This window comes from Phodopus roborovskii, unplaced genomic scaffold, assembly GCF_943737965.1.
Source record: "Phodopus roborovskii unplaced genomic scaffold, PHOROB, whole genome shotgun sequence".
NCBI classification, from domain to species: domain Eukaryota; kingdom Metazoa; phylum Chordata; class Mammalia; order Rodentia; family Cricetidae; genus Phodopus; species Phodopus roborovskii.
In genome coordinates this window covers 20,501,217-20,527,425 of record NW_026126540.1, presented here as the reverse complement: position 1 = coordinate 20,527,425, position 26,209 = coordinate 20,501,217, and the positions used below count along the sequence as shown (strand labels likewise).

The following is a 26,209-nucleotide window of genomic DNA, read 5'->3' as shown; positions in this document are numbered from 1 at the left end:
CAGCATCCAAACTGGGTCATGACTACTTTGAGGAGTATAAGGCTTCCCAGGGGATAGAGCACAGATGGTTTTACGGGAATCAATTTCTAGTTCTTCAACTTTCATATATTCTCTTGTTTGAAACTGATTTGCCTGAGAATTCTCCTGTGAGTTTTCCTTTCTTATTTCTTTTCTTTTCTTTTTTTTTTTACTTTAGATGAAACCATGCATAATCTTACTATGGTTCTTTACCCCCAGGGACTAAAATGTCTTGGGAGCCAAATACAGGAACAATGAAAAATATTGATGACATTAAAAAGTGAGTGTCTTGGTGTCATCATTTTGTAGATCAGATGGCTTTAAGAAATTGGAACAAGGATCCAACCACAATGTCAATTGACAAATCATTAAAAGTAAGTTTCAACAGCATTGTTAAAAGGAAAGCTACCTACTATTAGACCATAAAAAAATTCACTACATGAATTTTGCTATATATTAGAAAGAGTTCCAAGATTCATATAGCATTATTAAATCAAGAAATTTTCCTTTCTCCTCTACTTTTTTAATGTAACATTCCTCAGCTACAAAACCAAAGTAATAGGAATAGATTTGTTGGACGAATCTTAGCTAACTTAGAACTAAACAGTGTTCATCAACACATGAGCTATTAGAAGGGAAAACACAGCATTTAGTTAACTGAAGACTTGTTTCCAGTAAGTGCTTTTTTATATTTCATTAATATTATTAAAGCTTATTACAGGGCTGTAATACACTTCAGTGGTGGAAAATGTGTTGAGCATTGCTGAAGCCCAGAGTTGGACCGCCATTGCCACACTAAAAAGCCTACATAATTAATTATAAGTAAATGTTTTAAGAAAGTGAGGAGTGGTGCCACACACCTATGAACCTAGGGCCCACAAGGCTGCAGTAGAAAGACCTTGAGTTCAAGGCCAGTTTGCTATATAATGAGTTCCAGGTTAGTTGAGGCTATAAAATGAGACTTTTTTGTTGTTATTTTTATTTTTCTAGACAGGGTTTCTCTGTGTAGCCTTGGAAGTCACTCTGTAGATGAAGCTGGCCTAGAACTCAAAGATCTGCCTGACTTTGCCTCCCAAGTTGTTGGGATTAAAGGCATGTACTATGAGACTTTAACACACACACACACACACATACCCCAAAGCAAAGACAAACTATAAAGATTACTCAGTGTAATTATTTTAAGATTTTAATTTCCCTTCTGGGGTGTGATATTTTAAAATTTATTTCCCAGCATTTCTTTATGAAGTATAAAAACACTGAGCCTTGAATGCATAGAAAAATTTAAGTTTAGGTGGGCAGTGGTGGCACATGCCTTTTATCCCAGCACTCAGAATGTAGAGGCAGGCAGATCTCTGTGAGTTCGAGGCCAGGCTGGTCTACAGAGAAAGTACCAGGACAGGCTTCAAAGCTACACAGAGAAATCCTGTCTTGAAAAAAGTAAAGAAAAACTTTAAGTTTATAAACATGTTTAACTTTCTATACACATGTCTATGGCTGAAACATAGAGTAATCAAGTTTTAAATGTTAAAATAAAATTATATGGAGAAGATAGGTGATAAATCCAAGGTGAAAAAAAGAATTTGGTGAAATTTCCAACTGTTGAAAGTTTTCATATATATTTTTAAAAATAAAAGATGGTGACTATCAATTCATTTTGATACTGGGATTTCATTGGATATATTATAAATGTTTTCTACTATGCAAGAAGTTTTAAGAATTTGAAATTATGACGAAAACTTATTATTATTATTTTGGTTTTTCGAGACAGGGTTTCTCTGTGTAGCTCTGTAGACCAGGCTGGCCTCGAACTCAGAGATCCTCCAGCCTCTGCCTCCCAGGTGCTGGGATTAAATGTGTGCTCCACCATCACCCAGCATGATACAAACTTTTAAGTATTGATTTTAAGATTAATGAGAAGGAGGCTGGGGTTGTGTTCAGTCGATAGTGTCCTTGCTGGGATTGATCCTAGCTGGTGGTACACACCTGAAATCCCAACGTTTAGGAAGTAGAAGCAGGAGGATCAGAAGTTTTAGGTCATCCTGGGTCACATACTGAACCTGAGGCCAGCATGGGCTACATAAGACAGTTACGTTAGTAAGTGGAGGGGCTGTTTGATGGCCAGTGATCTGGAGGCTCTCTGACGTACAGGCTGAATGAATCTGACCCATGCAATCTTTAAGTATAAACACTGTTGAAAAACAGTCACATTCATTTGTCCATGGTGGCTTTTGTGCTGTGATGAAAGAGTTAAACAACTGTGTCTGAAACCTTAAGACCCACAAACCCTGAAATATTTAATATTTGGCTTTTTACCAAGAAACTTTGCCTACACTGGTTAAATTCACTCAATTATACTACAGAATATTCATTGCCATGTTTTAAAGCAAACAACGAACCTATAATTCAGAAAGGGTGTTTTACATGTCTTAGCAACTGGGCTTTATTTTCCTGATTTTAAAACTACACAGTGAACATTTTGCTTTGTTACTGTTAAGAAGTAGCAAATAGTATCTTTTTAAAGCAAAAAGAAATTAAGGAGCATTTACTGGGGGAAATGATTAATGAATTGTTTCTGAATTTAAAGTTTTGTTCATCCTAAAGTAGAAAACCATCTAGTGAATGGTAACTATTTTAGTGTTCTATTGTGGTAAAGTCTTCAGTGAAAAAAAGGGTAACCTACAAATAGGAAACATAGTAGATTTAAAAAAAAATAAATCTGCTCCTTCATTTGCAAAATTCATATGCAAAATGGCAACATCCTAACAAATTTATTTGCTCACGGTAAACTTGCCAAAATTCAAGGACAAATATCCATGCTGGTTGCTTACCCCATGGTAAGGCAATTAATGTTTCTTTTTTCATTCTAAAAGTTATCAGGCTTAACCTTTTTGGTGATACATTTGAAATCCCAATGCGTAAGAATGACAAATGCTAACTAGAGATTTCAGGTAACAGACTCCAAACCATAACAGCAATTAAAAATTCTAAGTCATCTGCTGCAGATGCTCTTGTTGTTCCCAGTGGCTCTTTCTAGTCTCCTCCCTATTTTTCTTTTTCTTCTCCCTCAACAAATTTAACCTCCAACTGCAATTTATTGGCTGTAGGACTCTAGGAAAATGAATACAAATATCTTAACACTACCATTGGTTGGGCAATATATTTCAACTTCGAAACTGCTTTGCAATTGCTCATTAATCCCCTATGACTCAACAGAGGGCCCAGGAAGAAAGGATTGATCTCCTTTAATGATGAGACCCTGGCATTACAGTTTTATTTTTCACAACACAGTGCTGCTAAGAATCCTACTGTTATTATGAAAATTTCCCTAGCAAAGAAGCTCCATCACATTACGTTTGCACCAATTCATCATAACGCGCCTCGCTCCTGCTCATCAACAAGTCTGAGTGATGAAAAGATCCAATATTATCCTGACAGTACTTCATGCGCATTCTCAATCACACATTATTACAGCATCCATATTAATTTTCAGTGACACGCGTCCTAGGCCTGTTCAAATTAGGCAAACCAACGAGGGGGAGTTGATGAAATACCAGCATAGCCACAGCTCATTGCATTCCAATTTGCATGCAAATGGTTTATCAGGAAAATTCCATTCCCAGCAACCAGCAAGTGAAAAACAACTGTAATCTACACTTCAGGGCCACCATACAGAGCTTAATGAATCGCAAAGAGAGAAAGAAGTGACAGACCTATGAGAGGATCGATTTCCACTGGCAGCTGGTACGGCTGGTCCTGTACAGCACCTTGGTGAGCTGGAATTCACAAAAGAAAAAAAGAAAAAAGAGCATTATTTTTCATACACTTAACTACAAAAATGCACAAGTCAACCTTATGTAGAATTGTTTCCAATCTCCAACTCTCTCATGCAGTTTTGTGAATTTAAAGACTAAAAGTCCAGGTGCTTTTATGGCTAGCTTATTAAACATTTATTTTAGATTAGTGCTGTTCTGAACATGTGCCATTGCCGTGGCTCCAGTCCTAGACCATAAGCTATAGCAGATGCTTGACTGGCAGCCTATGATGCTACAACAAAACAAAATTAAGTGGTAAAGCGTGCTGAAAACAAAATGTGACAACCATCTGCTGACTGTAGCAAATACTATTTTTTCGTTACTTCTTAAAAAGGCAGTTTTGAATGCTGTAGCACAGAGGATACACAGAAATGTCAGTTTATGATAGAGAAAGGGGATGCTCCAAGTCAGGGAATGTTTAGTGTTTCATCCATCACCAAAAATCAATCAATTGAAAGTTTGAATAAAAACAGAGGTACCCACAGATAAATGTTTTAGTTAAATGCACTTGACTGAAATATTTTCTTAAAGATGGGAGTGAGGGTTTTTTACAAAGTTTTATTAATATTTAATACTTCCATGGTTTTTACTTTAAAATACCCCGAGAAGCAAATGAGTTAGAAAAATCAATCCATGCTAAGAATAGTTTGTTCCATTCTCAAAATGGTTTTATAGATGCAGGCATAGTTATATTATAATTGAATAGAGGTTTTGTAAGCTATTTTTCTGCAAGAAGTGGAAAGACTTTAGGTAGAGAGGAAATGCCACTGACTTGTTCTGCAGCTTCTGACTTCATAAACCCTAAGATAAAGTGTAGAATGGGTGACCTTTCCAGATTCATGGTTCTGATCTCTTTTCTTTGGATGACTGCTCTTCACCCTGGTCACAAGTATTGCCAGCACTGCCTGGATGATCCCTAGGCCCTGCTCAGGCTATCAGGAAGTTTTCTGACCATTGTTGACGATTGAAAATAAAACACAGTACATTTTATGAGCTCATTAGATTACTTTAAAACTTATTAGGGTATACTTTCTCTAGTTATTAAATGTCAACTTCTCAAGGATGCTTGGCAAGCTTTAATATTGATAAAAAGTCTGAGTGAAACCAATACTGTCAATAAAAACTGTAGGTGTGTCATTCGGATGATTTACCAGCTTTGTTGATTAAGAAATTACAGATAAGCTGGGTGTTGGTGGCTCAGGCATTTAATCCCAGCACTCGGGAGGCAGAGGCAGGCAGATCTCTGTGAGTTCAAGGCCAGCCTGGTCTACAGAGTGAGAGAGTGAGTGCCAGGACAGGCTCAAAACCAATCATAGAGAATGTTAAGGAAAATGCACTCAGCCTCTGATCTACACAGCAGAGCCAATGACTTCCAGCCACACCAATGTCATTCAGCATGGGACTCTGCTCTGAGACCTGAGACCACAGAAACATAATCAATTGCTGGAGAAGGAGCTTTAGGAATTCAGCCAGCCTCCAATCCTACTTCTGCCCCCTTGGGCAAGTCATGTAGCCATTGTGCTTTAGCTTCCTGCTCTACCATCGAGATTAGATGGCATTAGTCATTACTTGCCATTTGAGCTACAAAAAGAACAATTGAATACAGCTCAACCTGTACTCTCCAGTTGTTGGATTGAGTCCGTATACCCCATAGGATGATCAAGAGGCTCCTCAAAGTTCTTAGTGAGAGGAGAGTATAAAATTTTCTTGTTTTGTTTTGACTACTTGGGGTTGAGTCCAGGCCTTTGATTATGCTACACTACTTAGTTTATAATGGACAGAACATATTTGTTTTGTAAATGAGGACACAAATATTACTTGAAGAAAAAGCAAAGCCATCCCAATGAATGGCTATGGAAACTCTAGGTCTTTAGGAGAAAACAGAATAAAAAATTTAAGAAAAACTGATTGAATAAGAATTTGACATTCACCAAGAACTGCTAGGAATTTCTGTTCTAAATCAACACACATACTGATAGGTAAAGGGATTATGTTGATAGGATGAAAAATCAGGGACCCTCAAATAGATCTGAAATGAGGATCTATTTCTATAATGGAATTATGCTCAGTTTTTTTTTTTTTTTTTTTTTTTTTTGAAGTAAGTGTAGCTCAGATCTGGATATCACATTCTAGAAGGACAATGCCCATGTTGCCATTCTTTGTATTTGTCTGTGGCAAGTTGCTATGTCATACTGTGAGGGTAGTATATAGGTGAAGGGTGGGAACAAATACTACTAATGAAATAGATAATGTGTCAATGACAGCTCACTGAAGACAATGACAGGCAAAGACTGGAGAATCGGGCTCGCTCTTTAAAAGGAATGCTTATGCTAGGAACAGAAGGATACACATGAGTGGGGCTTTAGTAGTGGAACCAGACATTAAATTACTTCACATTATTTATGGAAAGTGGACTTGGAAAGGAAACTTCTGCCTATCAAGTATTAAAGGAAGCAAGTTAGAGATATATTGGTTCAAATTAAGTATGAGACACTTAGTCTTCAAGACTTAAGGTATTTTTCAGTTCTTTAATATAGCCTAGGCTTTCTAACAGTTGAAAGGTCTGCTTCTCTATCACGATGATATCATTCAGTTAATACTGAGTTCTCAAGCTGCTACAGTCAGTCAGTCAATCACCTAGTAGAAGCATCATCTATAGCTGTCCTGATGACATACACATTGGAACATTTGCAGAGCTCTTGGGTTCACTACACACAGTAGGGAAATCTTCTAGTATTTTCACTAGTATGTACTCCTTCTCATGAGTAGGAATTAGAGAAATGAACAATTATGTTTTTTAAAATGATCACTCCAAAACATAAGGATGTTCTTGAAGAAACAAGAATAAAAAGACATAGTTATAGGTACATTAAGGAACTGTCTCAATCTTTCTGTTCTCACTTTTTAAGAAATCTATTCTCTAATCAAATACTGGCATTTCTAAACACACTATCATTTCCATTGGCCATGAAAATGGCTATGTACGATCAATTTTCATGCCAATTATAGATTCTTTTGGAAAGATTCCTTGATTCCTTATTGAGTTTAGCCAATATGCCAGTTTTTTTTTTTTTTTAACTGTATTTTGCTTCACTCCAAAATCTCTTACATATAATTTGGATAAGGCCCTCATTGAATAATTTATATGTTTGCAACCACTTCAGGTTCAGGTGTTTTACAAAACCTTTACAGATTTAATGTTAAGCAGAACATCAAACCATCTCTACCTGTATCAGTAGCCAATTTTGAAGGAAAGCCAATTATCTTTAGGACTTGAACAAATTTTTCAAACTTCTTCACAATATTTTTAAAATTATAGAGGGCTGGAGAGATGGCTCAGTAATTAAGGGCACTGACTGCTCTTCTAGAGGACTCAGGTTCTGTTCCTGTACCCACATGGCAGCTAACGACTATTTGTAATTCCAGTCCTATGAGATCTCTCACCATCTTTTGGCCTCCTCAGTGTCAATTCAGGTCCTAATATTCCTTCTCCAAAAGAATCAGTAATTAATTCACTGAGGTGTAGTCAGAACACTTGAATTCCAACTGCCACTGACCATCCACAATATTGGTGAATGAAGCAGCTCCCTAGGCTTAGTATCTTTACTGATACCTGTTTCAACTTGGATTGGAATTCTAGTGCTTACTTTAATTGTAACTCTAACTTGGATGGTGTGGTGATTTGAAATAAAATGGCCACCAAAGGGAGTGGCACTATTAGGAGGTGTGGCTTTGTTGGAACAAATGTGTCACTGTGGAAGACGACTTTGAGGTCTCCTATGCTCAAGCTACTCCCAGTGAAACAGATCACTTCCCATTGCCTGCACATCAAGATGTACCAGCACTATGTCTACCTGCATGTTGCCATGATGATGATGGACTGAACCTCTGAAATATGTCACCCTAAATGTTTTCTCCTATATAAGAGCTGTCATGGTCATGGTGTCTCTTCAGCAATAGAAATCCTAACTAAGACAGATGGTTTTGGATTCTAATGGTTATTTCAACTGAATATGGCCATTTAGCACTCAGTGGAAGAAGACTGCACTAATGGATATTTATACTCTGTCATTTATGTGTTCCATAACAAATTCTACCATGCCATACATAAAAGGGTAAAGTTGGGGGGCAGAGATGTAACCAGTGGAACAACATTTGCTGTTTAAGATTTTAGGTTTGATCATCAGAGCTACAAAAGAGAGAGAGAAAAAATAGAACTTTGGTAGATTCTAGATGAAAGAAAGTTTTTCATCAGATCTAATTCAAATGGGTGATTTGGGATGTGGGTACCTGATAATTGTATGCTATTTACAGGCATAACATAGAGTACCATTATATTAAAATATTTTGTTAGAAATAAAAATTATATTAGTAGCAGTATTTACTGACAAACCATGAGGTGCAAAAAATAGCTTATGTTTTAACATTTACATTATATGCTCCAGATAGGATCTCTTTAAGCCTTTAAACTATTCACCAATTTTGCTGAGACTAATGTTTAAACATTTGGGTATTTCTTACTCACCAGGAAGGTTGTGCCATTTGTTCACAGCGAAGAGCCTGTTGGCAGTGACAGTGATGACAGCAGGAGTTGCCAAACCTGGCTGGGTGTTGGCTGCCACATGGGTGACAGGAGAGTTTGAAGGGAACTTTAGGACCATGATGACATCTTGCTGGGCTTGGTCTGTGAACATCAATGGACTCTGCAGGAGGAGATACTGTTGAGTGGACAGACAAGACCCAAGTAAACAGGAGGAAGACAAAGAGAGGCAGGATATGGGAGAAGAAGAGGAAGATCACGTTAAAGCAGGCTGCAAGTTGAAGTGTGGCATTCAGAAAGTTTTGCACATCTGAATTTATGATTAGCTTGCTTTGCCTATGGCACGTGACATTAGCACATTTCCCCCAGCACTGGGGACTGAACCTTGGGCCGACAACATGTTAAGCAAATGCTCTACCATTGAGCTATATCCCCATCTCATGTGGATTTTCTTGGTGATTGAAGTAGGATGCATTAACTAAACACTTTAACAGTATCCAAATTTGGGCTAGATAGATGGCTAAGTGGTTAAGATCAGTCACCGCTCTTCTAGAGGATCCAGGTTCTATTTCCAGCACCCACATGGCAGCTCACAATTGTCTGTGGCTTCAGTTTCGGGACTCTGACATCCTCACACAGAGTATATACAGACAAAGCACCAGTGTACATTAAATACAGTTTTTTAAAAAGTCTACAAATTTTATTGGCTCCCTTTCCTTGCTTACTACCATGCGATACTAAGATATGATTTAGAGTCAAAGTATTGGGGTGATATTAATCCACGCCCATTGCTATCACGTGTCACTCAGTGATCCTTTCATTTTCATCAAAAATAAAAAGAATGAGAATAGGCAAATGACACGAAAGCAAGCTAAGGCAATTTCTAAAGACAATCAAAAGTAAGCTTTGAGTAGAATAAAGATTTTGACAGCGGAGTCATGACTAAAACAAATATAGTTTTTAAAAGTAGGAAGCATGCATTTATTATGGTAGAGAATTTATGAATGTAATATATAATTTTAATTACAAAGTTGTTTTAAAGCAGTTTAAATGTACTTGTAAAACAATATGTTTATATAGTACCATCAAGAACAAAGAGGAATACTGATGCATCTATTCCCTCTCAGTTACAAACAACAAAAATACCCTTAAAGATCAAGACATTTTGACCTGTCCTTAGAAAAGTCAGAAATTAACTGAAAACATTATGCAAAATACTCTTCTCATAACCAGCAACAAAATAAATCTTGAAGACTACTGAGGATTTGGGTCATTCCTACAGTCCATATGTCGTAACCTAAGATACATAAAAACACTAATTTATTGACTTTGTTCGTCCTTTGTGGTCCTCTGCCATCACACAGTAATGGCACTGTGCATTTTCAGCAGTTCTCTCTGACCATGTCCATTTTCTAATAGCTGATTAGTATCATTCAGAACTGAAACACTTTGATAAAATGCTTCTGGCTGCTTTCCTACCATCATATTTCAAAACACCAGGTATATGTAAATGTGGAGGCACATATATTTAACACATTTATTCAGAACTGCTAATAAAAATTAAATACATTTGCATTTTTATTATCAGTCCTTTTAAAAAAGTTATTAAGAGTACTTAGAAAAACATATTGCACTAAGATTTCCTATTTGCACTCTTTGCATAAAGGTGTAAATAAAGGCAACTAATAAGCTACCCAGACACCCTTCTGAGCAAGTGGCTAAAAGCCAATCAATATTATGAGTTAATCCTCCCTGGATGCTCATTCAATTAAAGGTGTCAGTAATGCCTCATCTGATGTGGCCTCAATTAAATCCAACTATCTGATGGTGTGAAAACACAGGGGGATACAGCAACAGCAGCAAAACCAGACAAATAGGCAGCCTTCGTGTGCCTGCTAATTACTACACCTGGTGTATATTATGGCTCATGCACTTATCGCAGCACGAGGTGGCTTTAATTTCTGCTATTTTCATATGTGTGTATGGTGGGAGGCAGTGGGATGGGAACTCATCTGAATGTTAGTAAAAAACAATCAATAAAAAGTGGGTCCTTAATTCTAAAAAAAAAAAACCCTTATACCAGTAATTTTTTATACAAAGATCCATTTATATGGTTTTGATAAAGTTGGATCTAGATGAGGAACAAAGAACAGTGACAAATTTTATTGGCTCCCTTTCCTTGCTTACTACCATGCGATACTAAGATATGATTTAGAGTCAAAGTATTGGGGTGATATTAATCCATGCCCATTGCTATCATGTGTCACTCAGTGATCCTTTCATTTTCAACAAAAATAAAAAGAATGAGAATAGGCAAATGACACGAAAGAAAGACACGAAAGAAAGATAAGACAATGTCCTATAAGCAAGCTTTTTAAAAACCTAGTGAAAAGAAAATAAACACCATTTCTGCATCCGAAGCATTATTTTCAAGTATATTGTTTAAAAATAATATTTACTAAAGTCAATTTATAAACTCAGAGGAAATCAGAGTACAACATAATCATGAAGTTTCCCTAAAATGAAGTTCCTACATTTTTCTGAGATTAGAAGCTCATACTGTAAATATTACTAGGTTTAAATTGATGTTTATAGCCCTAAAAAGCATGGAAAAAACAAACAACAAACAAAAAACCCAAGTGTGTAGGAAGAACATTGTGTTTACATAGTGAATCTTAGGGCCAATTCTTGGCTAAATGTCAAGGACAAGATATATTACACAGCAAGCAATAGGCACAACTTCTACAACTGTCCACTGCTGCTTACAACTAAGTATCCCTCCAGTCAGCCTCTTAGGCGGAATCCTAGGAAGGAGAACATGCTCCTCCCTGAGGATGCAGCTCAGGAATTCTGGGTAGGAGAGCATGCTCCGCCCAGCTGAGCTGGGCTGTGCCAATGGCAGCAGCTGTAGATAAACTGAGAACTGGTAAAATGCAGAGAGAAATAACCTCTTGTTAATCCTAGGAGCTTCTGCCAGGTAGGCAGAGGAAAAGTAGGAAACAGCTAGCCAAATCTCATTCAGCCTTCCTAGATTAATGGTATGCTTGCTGAAAACCATGGTTTCTTTTTATTGTGCCTTTCTTTGCTACCCACTTATGTATCAGTTTAAAAATAGAATTTGTACTGGTCTGAAAAGGAGTTAAGATTTTCAACTCAAAGGATAAAGGTAATAAAGGCCTTCTACTCTACAGATATGTCTCCAGGAGCCAATAATCTTTTGCCACAAGGAAGAAATGGTACATGGGCCCAGGAACTAAGGCTGTTCAGTGACCCTGGAGCAAGTCAATAGAGCAGTAGAAGGGTTTCTATGAAACATCACCCCACAGCCCAAGTCCCATCCTTAAACTATTACCAAGACTAATTCATATGCCCAAATATAAATCATTCTTCCTATATTTCTAGCACCATCTCTCATTGTACTGGCTAAACACGCATCTTTGTGTTTCTGTGCACTACAGTCACCCTTGCTGTTCATATTTACATCTGATTTTGCTGGTTTACATGCACTGGAGAAATGGTGATACAAATAATTTTTTAAATGTTTGCAGTTTCTTATGACTGAGTCACATTACTACAGGAGAAAAGAGAGGAGAGAGGAAAAAAAGGGTAAGAGACAGCCAGCAGGACATCATCTCTGTCTTAGGCCCTCCTGGCTGTTCATCTTTCCTTCCTACCATCTGTCATAATGCTGTCATCTCTATGACACAGCATGGAATTTGTATTTATCATAAGTTGTTCATAAGAGTAATGCATATAGATTTTATAGTCTCTTGTCTACATCTAGAAAAGCAATGGGTAAACTGTTTTATGAAGGATAATGCAAGAAAAAATACTTATAGTCAGTTTTAAAAAATATTTTCATCATATTGTTTGATGTTCAAGTCCTGATTCTAGGTTGGCTTTTGACTTGTTTTGACCAATGCAATTAGGTATATATGATGTATGAGTTCAAAGCAAGGCTCAAGAAGTCTCATCAGCTACTGATCTACCATATGAGTGACCCATCCTATCTTTAAAGATTAAAACCCATACAGGCCACTCCCACTGGTAACTTAGTGAACCAGGTCAGAAAGAGTGTAAGACATGCTCATCAATGTCTGAATCACAAGAAACAATCATTCGTTGTTCTAAACTTTCTAGGTTTATGAGTGCTAAATACCATTCACTCCTTCCTCTCCAAGTTCTGATCTTTAGTGAACCTATACATCAGAATAATTTTAAAATTCTGAAGCTAGAAAATACAGTGGGATGTTAAGAATAAACATAATAGCAAAACAAATCAAGAAACAGGATCAAAGCCTGGGAGTGGTGGCACATGCCTTTAATCCCAGAACTCTGGAAGCAGAGGCAGACAGATCTCTGTGAGTTCAAGGCTACTCTGATCTACAGAGCAAGTTCCAGAACAGGCTCCAAAGCTACAGAGAAACCCTGTCTAGAAAAACCAAAAGAAAGAAACAGGGTCAAACTAGAAAAAAGTTAAAATTTTACATATGGAAACCAACAGTGAAGAGACATAATAACTGTGGTCCTTTAAATCTTGCAACAGAAACTGCTGCTGAAATATGAGCATGGGAACTCTTTACTTTCTCCAGACTGTAGGGGAGAATGTGATAGTTGTTTGCTGGCTGTGAGCAGGCCAACACTGTGTAGCAAGAGTAGGTCCACATGTGGTGGAGAACCTCATGCATGGGGAGAGACTGGTGTGGATAGCAGGTATGAGCTGAAGAAGAGGCCAGAAAAGAGTGGAAATAGCACTCACCGCTTGCATAGCTGAACCTCGGGGAGGGTGGGGCTCTATGAGCAGTTGAGAAGGTGTCTGTCCAAAACTTCGGATTTGAGCTTCAACGGCCTGAAAGGGGGCACAGACAAGTCTGAGGGTTAAGAGGAGCTAATTACAGGCCCAAGAACAACTGCCACTCAAAATATTACTTCATACTTGTTTCTAGTATCATGTTGAAAATCAACCCATGTTTCCACAGAGGACCTAGTCACCTGGCTAGGGCACTGAGGGTAAGGTCACCCTGCAATACAGAGGAAGTTTCTATAAAACCAAAATCTTTCTCAGTGACATGAAGCAGAGAGAAGCTATTACAATTAGAAAGATCCCTTTGTGCTTCATTACTGTCTTCTTGCCTTTCATTCCATGAGACAGTGCAGTCAGGACCAACTAAGTAGAATGGCATGCGTGTGTGCTCTTTTGGGAAAGTGTGTGTGTGTGTGTGTGTGTGTGTGTGTGTGTGTGTGAGACAAACCATGACCTATTAAGTCCTTATTGTGCAATTGGCACAGATAACCACTTCCCAGACCCCTCAATATGGAAGAAGACTCCTGCCTAAAAGACCCAGAGCTATAGTTATCTAATGACTTTGTTTACTTGTTTATGTCTGTCTCTGCCCATGAAAAAAGAGTACCCATGAAATGAGGCCCTGTATCTGCCCTGGGTCTCTAACACTCAAGGACTTGTGATGACAAAGGAAGCCAGACTATATATACAGTGCCCTTGGGCACCAGCAAAGTGGTTCAATCTTAACTCGAAGACTAAAAGATAGAGAGTATAGGTTTTCAACTTCTGTATGAGATAGGACCTTCATTCTGTAAAACAATTCATAAACAAAGAAATATAATCATTATCTATTACTAATTTCAAACTTTAATAAGCTGAGGAGAACTCTAATGGTTTTTACAAGGACCCTGCAGAAATGATGAAAGCATTTATTTATTTATGCACTTAGTGATCAGGAAATGCACAAAGTACATAGTTTCATTAGGTCTGTCTCTCCCTCCTTTATTCCCCCCTCCCAACAGGGTCTCACTAAGCAGTTTAGGCTGGCCTTGAACCATGGGCATGCACCACACACACCTGACCCTTTACTTAGGTCTTATTTTTTCTTCCCTTTAAGAATATATTCCTGGGCTGGAGAGATGGCTCAGGGGTTAAGAGCACTGACTGTTCTGCCAAAGGACCTGGGTTCAATTCCTAGTACCCGCATGGCAGCTCAAAGCTGTCTGCAATTCCAGTTCCAGGGGACTTGACATCCTCACACAAATGTACATTAGGCAAAAACACCAATGCATGTAAAGTATAAACAAACAAACAAATGAATAAATAATATATTCCTGGTATAGGAAGAAGGGTGAATGTAGCTGGAAAGCTGACCAATACTTTGAAACAATCTGTCTAGAGAGCGAAGGTAAGCTTTAAAACCTGCAGAGGATAAAGAAAACATGAAAGAACCTCTGTGAGAACTAAGTGGGGAGACAAAGGAGCCTGGGCAATGATCAAATTCTGTACTCACAACATCCATCAACTATGTGATCTAACGATGTTTCCTAACCCAAGTTTAAGTGTCCTTACCTATAAACTAACAATAATAGGTTAAGTGATGTTTGTATAAACACCAGGGCAAAGTGCTTTGCACAAATTTGATCCTCAATATGGAGTCAACAAATAATCCCTGGGGACAGCTAACTACTACTTATTTGGAATTTACTTTCCTCGGGAACTTTTATAAGTCGCTTTAAATTTTAACATTATTGTGTTCATTCCATAAGTAAGGGGTCCTGGGTATCCTGCTTAAGGTAATTAAATGGCACAGCTGAAGTTTGCACCTGAGCAGTTTTCCTTTCTAGGTCAACCTTTAGCATTTTTGTCTCCTCATCTATTAGGCATGCTATAAAGTGTTAGGATGAGGCTGAGCATAAGAAAAACACAAGCTTACAGATGAAAGGCAAGTATAACATTTACTAATTATCTTTATTATGTCATCACCATCATTTCAATGAACAAACTGTATCTAGATACAGTAATAGAACAGCATAATGAGGCAGGGGCTGGTTTGATATGTTCAACTTCTTGATATTTTGACAGGACCTGGTCACCTACAAAGTTCACACACACACACACACACACACACACACACACAAAAAAAAAAAAAAAAAAAAAAAAAAAAAAAAGCTCACTGGCAAATTACCAAGAAAAGAAAAAAATTTCAAAGAAATCCCCTCATAGTGTGTGTGTGTGTGTGTGTTTGTGTGCTTGTGTGGGAAAGCATGTTGCTTCAGTGCTCTGCACTTATCACCAGCTGTCTGACTTTGGGCAAATAGAATAATTTCTGTTCTCTTTCTAGAAAACAGAGACAATCGCAGTACCTTGCTCACAGAACTGTTTGGAACATTAACAGATGATACCTATGAAGTTCAGCGTGTAGTCATCATACCCATGCTATAGAGCACTAAACCAAATGCTGTTGTTACTAAGTTTGGTATTCATGCAATACCATTGAAACAGGGAAGGGAGAAATGCTTTGGGTCTTTGTGAAGGCCCACAATGGTGGCTAGCATTCTAGAAAAGCAAAATATGGCTTAGGTTTTGAAGTCTATTTTTGGGTTAAGAGTCCACAGACAGAGTGATCTCTTCAGAGGTTTAGAGAGCAGCTAGAAAGCTAAGCTGAGCACCTTTATACTGTAGATGCTATGTGACAGAAACAAAGGGATGAGTGTGAACACTACATAACAGTAAAACAATGAACAAAGAGGGGCTTCTGTTGCCTGGAGCCAGATTGACAGGAGACAGATAGTAACTTTTGTCAAACTCATGGACTCTGTAGTCCAATATGCAAAAGAGAGCCTGAGCCTGGCTCTGAGATGAGAAATGGGGGTGTTGATTTGGGTGCCATTTATCCCAAAGAGGCACTGAGTCACCTGCTTTGGTTTTGTTGTCATGTATGTGTGCTCTCTTCCTCTCTTCCTCTCTCTGAAATGAAATCTTACATGAAACTTTAGTTTATAGAAAACAGTACAGGGGAGTGAGGCTCGGGGTTCTGGAGCACAGATTGAAACACTCACTGCATAAGCTCTAGAAAGAACATGTGAGAAACATACACAAAAGGATCAGAGCTAACTCAGGAGGAATGGTTATACTTGAGAGTCTGTCTAAATAGGAAGAAGATAGGGAGGGCACAGGTATAGGTGGGGAGGTGGGAAAGTAGTGGACAGAAACATGAAAGAACATCCCCACAAGAGCATGACTGTGATGGGCAAGTTGACTGCCAGTTTTACAGGATCTAAAGTCATCTAGGAGGCAAGCTTCTGGGAACACCAGTGAGAAACTGTCTGATGATTTGGTTATCTTCTAGAAATGCCTATGAAGGATTCCCCCAATTGGGTTAATGAAATGGGAACCCTGACTACAGTAGACAGCACCCTTTCCTGGCTGGGGTCCTGGCTGCATAAAAAGGAGACGTGAGCTAAGCACAAACATTCCTGACTTAAAGCTTCTCAGCTGTAAATCTAATATCCCCATGTCCTGCTACCTTGCCTTCTTTACCAGGATGGACTATACCCTTGAACGGTGTGCCAGAGTGAACTCTTTCTCCTTAGGTGCTTTTATCAAGGCACTTTATCATAGGGACAGGAAATCAACTAAGACAATGGCTAATAATGCTGTGACCACAGACATACTACGCCACCATGACCCAGTACCATATACATCTTTACTATAGACAGAATTTCATACATCTGTCTTAATACAACATATACTGTCATTCACTTGATACTGTTTCAAAATAAAAAGGATATGGAGCCTGGGAATATAGTTCATGAGTGAAATATGCTGTGGTGGTTTGAAAGGAAATGGCCCCCAAAGGGAGTGGCACTATTAAGAGGTGTGGCCTTGTTTAAGGAAGTGTATCACTGTGAAAGCAGGCTTGAGGTCTCTCTCGCTCAAGCTCTCAGTGTGACTATCAACCAACTTCCTGTTGCCTTCAAGATGTAGCGCTCTCAACTATTTCTCCAGCACCATGTCTGCCTGCACGCCATGTGCCCCATCATGATGAGGATGCACTGTAAGCCAACCCAGTTAAATGTTTTCTTTATAACAGTTGCTGGTGTATTTTCACAACAATAAAAACCCTAACTAAGGCTGTGCTTAACATGCTTGAGGCTCTGGGGATATTCCTAGCACCTTCCATACAGTGAAAGTAAATCAAAACAAAACCAGGAAAAGATATGGCTGATAACTTTTCAAATTTTCTTTTAAACGTTTTAGAAAGTTTTTGTTTTGTTTTATTTTTAAGATGATCCCAAAAGGCAGTCTGGGCTCCCCTTCAAGTTGCGATCTTCCTGTCTCTGCCTCTGAATTGCTGGGATTACAGATGAGCACCACAGTTCCTGGCTCTTAGACATCCATGTTGACAGAACCAGTACACTACTGACCACTCTGAGGAAATGCTTGAAGGATGGTCACTCTTCAGTGAGTCATTATAAAAATGCACCTCTCCATGTGTTTGTGAGGGTATTTTCAGAAAGGCTCAACAGAGCCCACAAACCCCACCATGAATGTGCAAGGTAGAAAAGGAGGAAAGGAGCCGAACACCAGCATCCATCTCTCTCTGCTTCCTGACTACAGACAAAGTGTGGCCAGCCACCTTACAGCCCTGCCTCCATCACAATAGATCACATGCTCAAAACTTAAACCAAACAAGCCCTTCTTTCAAGTTCTTTTTGTTAAGTATTTGCCACAGCAGTGAGAAAAGTAAACAACATAGGCTGTTTTACATGGCATAATATGGTGTGGTTATCCCATTAACAACAACAACAATAACAATAACAACAACAACATAATAATAATAATAGGTTAAATAATAATCAGTTTCTTTCCAAGTCCTCAAAGTATCTAAAGAGGCTGGATAATTCTTAGGCCCAACTAACCCTGAGTTAATCAAAAGGTGAAAAAAGCAGGAAGAGTGTTCTCAAGTGCAACAGTAACTGAGAACACTTTAATGACTATTATCTTCAGGCTGCAGTCACATCCTGTGTCTGCCAAAAAGAGGAGATTCTCCCTATCATTTTAAAATTCACCTGCCATTTTCATTCATAACTACTCCTGTAATAGTTGATTGTGTTGGTTACAACTGTTTTTTCACTCTCTTCTGCAGCTTCACTGGTTTTATAACAGATCCATTTTCTTCTTTATTCTTGATCTTTTGCTAACATTACTCCTACATACAAATTAACTCATCACTGCAAATTCCCTTTTTGTGTATACCAATGTTCTCAACTGAGACTTCCCCTCTTAGGAACGATTTCTACTAGGCTTCAAATCTTACTGTTGTTTGAAACATCTCTAAACCCAAACCCAGTAGGTCGTGCACTTGTAGAGTACTCATCCATGCCTTTCTTTGCTATATGCTATGTGCACATCTCATGCCTAAAATAAACATACTAAGATCTGGAAAAGTTAATTTTATTCTGGCATTCCTCAGTCTGGTGATTTTATGTTTAGAATCTCAGAACATTTTAAATGACACCCATTCTTTGACATATAATCAGTTGTAAGGTTCTCTCGCTTCTTTTCTGAATCTGAGTTCCCTATAATCACTGGGTATTGTGATGGTCTCTTTGCTTGGTACCTTCTAAACACAATATTTCTGTGGCCAATGTCATCAGGGGCCCCAGTGCTTAACAGATGAAGGCATAAAGCTAAGCAGTGAAGGCTTGCTCATATGGCTGGCTAGAGCATGCTCCTGATCTGGCCTTCCCAGAAACACTAAAGTTCACAGAGTGGATCCTCTGCCTCTTCAGTCATTGCAGAGGCTAGAGCATCAAGTCTCTCTGTGATACACAGTAGAGAGAACAGTGCCTCATGCACAGTGCTTATGAAAGGGTTTACAAAAGGCTTTCTTGAGTGCTAGTTACTGCAAGCTAGCTCAAGGTCTAGATGACTTGTCTAAAGTTCTGGTGAACAAAACCAGACTTGAGAAGTGAAGATAATAATGTTTTTAAAGATTTATTAATTTGAGGCAGGGATTCTCTGTGTGATATCTCTGGCTGTACTAGAACTCTCTTTGTAGACCAGGCTGCCTCATAAACGCTGGAACTAAAGGTGTGCATCACCACACCCAGCATTTTTTTTTTTTTTCTCTGTGTGGCTTTGTAGACCAGGCTGGCCTCAAACTCAAGACATCCACCTGCCTCTGCCTCCCAAGTGCTGGGATTAAAGGTGTACGTCATCACCACTCAGTGCTCTTTCTTTTTTATGTGTTTACATTTGTGTAAGTGTATGCTCTCTGTGTGTGCTCAGAGGTCAGCTGAAGTCATGGGCAGTTGTGAGAACTGAACCCTGGTCTTCTAAAAGAGCAACATGTGCTCTTAAACACTGAGCCATTCCCCAGCCCTGAGGGTTATTCTCGATGAGGGCAACATGGAAATATGGTGGAAGATGGGGAGCATTAAGTGAAGATGTGTGTCTGTTACCATGGAGACCAAATGGGTCTCCCTGGGCAGTGCTGAAACACATCACTGAGGCAGTAATTCCAGCCCCGAATCCCTTGAGGGACATATTAATGCTCTAGTGTCTCACTACAGCAGTGACTGTTAAGGTACAGTGAGACCTCATGGAGGAATATTACGTGTGATCTGAAAAGGTCCCTTGGGTAAGTATGACTACAGTTCTCTTTCATGTTTCCATGCAACCTTTGAAATAGAGCAACAGACAATGTTGGGAATGTGGGAGTATAACTGAAGTTGGGAATCATAGGACATATGCAGATATTTAGAAATGCGTGAAGTTCAGTAATGTGACTTGGTAACAGGGCAGCTTAACAATATCAAATGCCTAACTGTTTTTAATGAACACATCTCCAACTGCAGAGCTTTACTTTCAAGGACGTTTCCTCAAAATTTGTTACGTAAAATTCTTATTTTGATATGGGGCAATGATTCTTAATTTACCTGTTAACCAACTTCAATGAAAATGACTTCACTGGCCTGAGATTATCTCAGAGTTAGTCTAGGTAATGAGCGAGACAGATTCACTGAAAAGTAAAACAATATTCATGTCTATTAGAAATTTAAATTTTTACATTTAATATAAGGCTATATAGAAAATGAAAACACACTACAATGTCCAAAATTCTAAGCAACAGCCGGCAGACCTCATTTTTTTCTGAGAGGTTGAACACATCTCAACTTTCAAGACGTTCATTTTTAAAGTGGCAACTTTGTCGATGTGACTTCCTAACTGAAATCCTCCTGTCTACATTCCTGATCACTAACTAATGCCAGAGTCCAGGGCCAGACATGCAGAGCATGTAATCAGATGGGCTTGGCTCAAATCTCAGCATTCATTTATTACCTGAGTGATGTAGGGAATTTTTAACCTTTGGTGTCTTAATTTCCTCATCAAAACCTGTAATAGCAGTTCTGGGTACTTTATTGGGATGCTCTGAGGATTAAGTGAGATACTCTAAGTATTTAGAATGGTAGTAGATATAGAAAGCCATCCACAAGTGTGTGGTGATATTGTAGCAAATATATAAAGCACGTATCATAATGTATAGTTGGGGCTTAATCAAAAACTTACTACTTAAGAGAAACAGTAAAAGTGGTTTTGACCCTGCAAAGCATCCTCACATCCTTTAAACCTGTGCCATTTGCCTTTAAATCATTACAAATTTTCTGTTTTACTCCTTTTCCTCTCACCATGAGTTCCCTTCTTTATTTTATAAGGCTTGCTCAAGCTACTCTGGCTTTTGTGACATCTTTTTTTTTTTTTTTTTTTTTTTTTTTTTTTAACCTCATCTACACTATCTGTGTCCCTGCCTGATTGTTCTTGGGGCAATGTAAATAAATCTGTTTTTTACATATTTATCTAATATACTAATTATTGAATGATCCCCACTTTATTTTTCTGTCTTAGTGCTTACATCCATAAGTCTTCTTAAGAATACAGACTGCCAAGTAGTCCCAGGTTTCTGGGGCTTGTATATAGTAGGTGTGCAGCAGAGACACAGCTAAAAGATACGCCATAACCAGTGCAGATAAGCTTGGTATTGAGCAAATCATTCAGTTAAACATTTTTGCTAAAAGTTTGGGTTATTACATAATATTCTTGTTGATTATTTCTGTAAACAGTTTGATATTACTTTCTGTAATAAAATCTGAACCTACCAAGCAGATTTTAGATGTTGAAAATATAAAATAATAAAACGGTTATGAAATGCCTCAAGACATTCCAGTAAGGTTACATATTTATATTTTATAAACACACCTCAAATATTACTTGGAGACCTTATTAAAGGATCTCCAAATGGACATGTGATGAAGCCATGTTTAACAAGCTGCACACTCGTATTTGTGCTAACTACTGCATACTTGAGTGATTTTATAGCTATATAAAAAGCAGCTATATACATATCTATACACTCAGAGACAAGAACAATAGGGATATTTTAACTTAGTAACAATGCATTTGGCTTTTGCTTAAGACTATCTCAGCCTCTGAACTAAGCTTTTTAATTTAACTAAGAGAACAAGTTAACTCAGCACAACACAGATACCAGCAATAAACGTACAGTTTTATTTTGAGGTGGGGGTTAGGATAGAAATAACATGAACATATGGTTGCAGTTAATATGTAAACACACAATTCTGACATGGTATTTTATGTCCTATTTTTTTTTTGGCATCAAAAAGCACTTTATAAAATTAGAAAAGTGCAATAGAAATTAATTTGTTTAAAATCTTCCTTCGTCGATCTGTTTACATTTTCTGACTTTACCAAAGCTAGGCCCTGGGAAGTTGTTAGGGTTCTAGTTTACCTTGTTATCAAGGAATGTTTCACAGGACTCCATACTTTAGATTTTTTTAGATTTATTTTTTTCTTCTAGTACAACAGTTACACTACAGCCAGCTGGTGTGGTCCACGACATTCCACCACTTAGGCAAAGTTCCTGCTTTCCCTCCCCTTATCTGAACCCAAACAGGGAAGAGGCTGTGGTTCTCATTGCATCTGACTGGCTAGCTGATGCCTCAATACCCTCCAGAGCCACTGCTGAAAAATTAGCTTTGATATCCCATGAATATGAACCAAATGACAATGTAGTCACATACTTAACTTTGCATTTCTTTCTTAAAGGACAAAAAAAAAAAAAAAAAAAAAAAAAAAAAAAAAAGAAAAAAAAAAAGAAAAATCCCACTAGCATCAAGTGCAAAGGTCAAAGAAAGGGTCCACATAAAGGACCTGACAAAAATGAGATGAAAATCTCCAAGGAGAAAACTGTTTATATAATACACATGGCCTTATTTGGATAATATTTCTAGCTGGTTAAAAAACAAACAGGCTAAGTGTCAGTTAAAAATATTTACAAACTAAGCAACTCTTGTCTATACTGCTTAACCTAAGCAAAGAAACAGTCACTTTTTAGTAGCCAGTACGATGAGTTCATAGAATTGAAGCATGAAAGACTAGAACGTAGCTCAGTGGAAAAGTGCTTGACTAGTATTTGAAGACCTGAGTCTGAGTCCCAGAACTGAAAAGTAAAACAATGAAAAATTTAAAATGGTAATTAAAGCCTAACTCAAATTAAATTCTAAGTGACCCAGAAATACACTGCTAATAACAAACAGAATTAAAACACTGTAGAGTATAACTGTTACAAACAAAAGCAGCCTTGCAGGGGAAATGTAATTTTTTTTACATAGGACATAGAATAGTTAATGTGTAAATAAAACACATAAAAGAGGGAGACAGTAAATAAATGAATAAAATTGAGCATGAATGATTCTCTTAAGAATTAAAAGACAGCAAAATTGGACATGGAGAAAAATATCTAAAAATTCAGGAGTTGGATTTTTATGTTCATAAATAGATAGGGCTACTGATTCCACTTCTGTGAATATTCATAAGAAAAGGATCACATGAAGGCAAACATGTTTAAGTATAAAAGTGTTTGCTATAACACTCTTAGAACAGTAAAAAGTTTTAAAAAATAACCTAAACTAATGAAGACAATGGAGCACTATTCAACCAGTAAAATGACTGAGTTTCTGGAAGTAGTGGTGAATGCTCAGCACTTAGGAAGCAGAGGCAGGCAAATCTCTATGAGTTCCAGGCCAGCCTGGTAATACAGTGAACTCCAGGCCAGCAGAGTCTCATAGTGAGACCTTGTCTCAAAACAAAGTGAGTGAGTTGAGCTAAATGGACCGTAGGGGAAAATCAATATAGAACACACTAACAAAAAATTCTAGTTACATCTAGTATATCTAAAGTATGACCTTATGTATATGAAAATATATACACTTACACATAGATACATGTTGTTACATGTGCTACATGTGAGTAAACAAATGCACATCTTAATGTTCACTTTGGAACCATATGTTCCAAATCAGCAGTAGCCCTTCTTTCAGGGGGTGGAGGGATGAAAAGATTGATAAAAGAAAACAAACTTTCTTATTTTTGAGATCATATACAAGAAAAGATTATTTTTGAAGTCACAAAGAAGTCTAAAAAAAAAAAGTCTTAAGAAATCTAAAGAAAGGTCTGCCACTGTTTGAGATATTTTTATGAAGCTTAATTTATCCATTAATGTAACAGAAAAATATATACATATATATAAAATATACACACATATACACATACATACATACATACATACATACATTGGTTTTTCAAGACAGGGTTTCTCTATTCAGCAGCCATGGATGACCTGAAACTTGCTCAGTAGACCAGGCTGGCCTTGAACTCACAGAGATCAGTACTCCTTTGCTTCCCTAGTGCTAGGATAAAATAATGCACCACCAATGTTCAGCCAGAAATATATTTTAACAATCCAAGAATCTCAGTTGATAGGTCAGTCAAAATTTATTTCTATTTGATGACAAGGAGGCCATACTTTTTTTTTTATAAGATTTTAATATTGTTTAAGATTAATTGAATATTAGTATTTAAGGAGCATCATACTTTTTAACATAAACATCAAACAACACTAAAAATGTATCAGGTAGCTTCAGGCATATATATGCAAGTCATACTATTTCGAAGTCCAAAATAGCAGCATGCTAAATAAAATGAAACGTGGTTAAAAATGGGAACACAATGAGAAGATTGGGTAGAAGGACAATTAAGGAGAGAAAGAAGTATTTTTACTAACAGTTCTGCTCAAATAACGCTATGGAAGGAGATGCTAGCACAGATCATGAAGAAATTGTCATTTGTAGAAAGACACAGATTTTCCTAGTAATGCCTCAGAACTGAGCCCATAAATTCCAAGCACATTCAGCTGAGGCCCAGCTCAGTCTTGGTAGTCTGCAGTGCTTGTAGCTGTCCATCTACTATAGCATAATCCCAGCTGCCAATCTGAAAGAAACCAGCTAGTCTGAGCAGATACAACCAAGAGAAACAAATGTCACTCAGTAACGCTCAGCGGCACTGCATTCATGGATAATTTCAAACAGTATCTCTGACTAGAACGCTGATGTGCTCATTCTAAACACCTCCATCTCTGGCTACTGGAAGCCAGGAGATAAAGGCTCCTGCTCAGGAAAATAAGTGGAATATCTTCAAAGAAGTGCCAAGGCCAACAGCAAGCACAGAGAGCATACAGCAAGTTCTTAACAAATAACAGGGCATCAGAGTGGAGCTAATGACTGCATTCAGAAGGTGTGTTATTCCTCAGAACCCAACAAGTATACTTACACCATGCTAAATGAAGATGCAGGGACTGAGTCAGCTGCTCGTTTGGTAGGAAAACCCCTGTCTATTTCCTCCAAAATATCTATGAGCATATTGTGTCAAACACCAAAGTAAGATTCATTGAGGATTCTGACTGCATGGTGCCTAAATTAAAGGCTGAAAAGACACCCTCTGCACACACAGTACTAGCAGAGACAGAGAAGGACAACAAACTATGCATGATGTAGTTTACAGAACATTATAAAGATGTGTCTTTGAATCAAGTGTTTCCCCTAAACTGAGAATTTCATTGGCTTCTTTGCATTCTAAGTAAACCTCATCTTATTAGAAATTAAATAAAACTATTATGGAAAATATATCATATGGTCAAATAATTTTATGTAGTTTTTCTTTCCAAATCTGTCCCATCTTTCCTTTTTTAATCTTTCTAAAAGCTTCGATTTAGTGAGAAACAGTGAATAAAATTGAGTAACAGTGTAAAGTGGAAATGGCCTGAAGGAAATGGGTTCATTCATGAGGCAGAAGGCAGAAAACAGCTCAGAGTTCCTGAAACACTGACAAGGATTAAGGATCAAAACAGAACATGAAGGCATGCATCCTTTGCTTTGTATTGTCTACTGTATAACTCATGATACTTATTTACCCACTGAACTGAAGAGCCTGAGTACACACAAAGCTGAGCAGTAATGACAACTTTGACGCTCATTTAGTAGACTGAGGGAAACTCATCTATTATTGTGGTTTTGATGTACAAGGAAGCCTGGCAAAATTTCAGTGTTTTTTAATGTAGATTTTCAATTAAAATTTGACTAATCCTGGCCGTTTATTTGGCTTTTCGTTGTACAGTTCCTGCCCTGCACTGTGTCAAATACGCCATCTGTGCAACACACTTCTGGCTAGTGATGCTTCAGGACAGTTTCTGTAGCACTGTTGAGTTGTGGCTGCATGAAACTGTAACTTAGGGCATCCAATACTCCTAATTTACTATATTGCTGCAACCACTGTAATCCTGTTGTCCTGGCTTTAAATCTCACTGCAGTCACAACAAAGATTCCTGCCCCACCTGCTTAAGATGGGCTTACAGACCACTCCCACAACTTATTCAGCAAATGTTAACAATGCTATAAATACCAATTGTGTTTATGCTTTCTGACAGATTCACGGCCAGTGTTCTGCAGCAGTGCTGAGCTGAGCTGAAGCCGACTCCCACCATGAGAGTGATGGAATCCTAAGCCAAAAATGCTTTTCCTTGGATAAGATATCTGATTTGCTACTGCTGTCATGAAACTGGGGTCATGTAAACTTAAACACGGCTGCTGCTTCTTTAGGAAAACAGAGCCTCTCAGGGTGATTATGAGTTGCTGA

At 37.9% G+C, this 26,209-nt stretch overlaps 2 protein-coding genes across 10 annotated transcripts in view; one reads left to right on the top strand and one right to left on the bottom strand.

Annotated features, from left to right (window-relative positions):
- Kirrel1 (kirre like nephrin family adhesion molecule 1) overlaps window positions 1–26,209 on the top strand; it is a 1,148,154-nt gene that overhangs the window by 395,572 nt on the left and 726,373 nt on the right. The gene's annotated exons all lie outside the window — the stretch shown is intronic.
- Window positions 1–26,209, bottom strand: part of Lrba (LPS responsive beige-like anchor protein) — a 552,647-nt gene that overhangs the window by 35,359 nt on the left and 491,079 nt on the right. For 4 of the 6 annotated variants that reach the window (XM_051199359.1, XM_051199361.1, XM_051199364.1 and 1 more), the window contains 3 exons: window positions 13,130–13,219; window positions 8,356–8,548; window positions 3,729–3,791 (listed from right to left, as the gene is read on the bottom strand). In XM_051199359.1, the coding sequence (XP_051055316.1) occupies window positions 3,729–3,791; window positions 8,356–8,548; window positions 13,130–13,219 (346 nt within the window). The remainder of the gene's footprint in view (window positions 1–3,728; window positions 3,792–8,355; window positions 8,549–13,129; window positions 13,220–26,209) is intronic. The other 2 variants (XM_051199362.1, XM_051199363.1) reach the window with 1 other exon arrangement.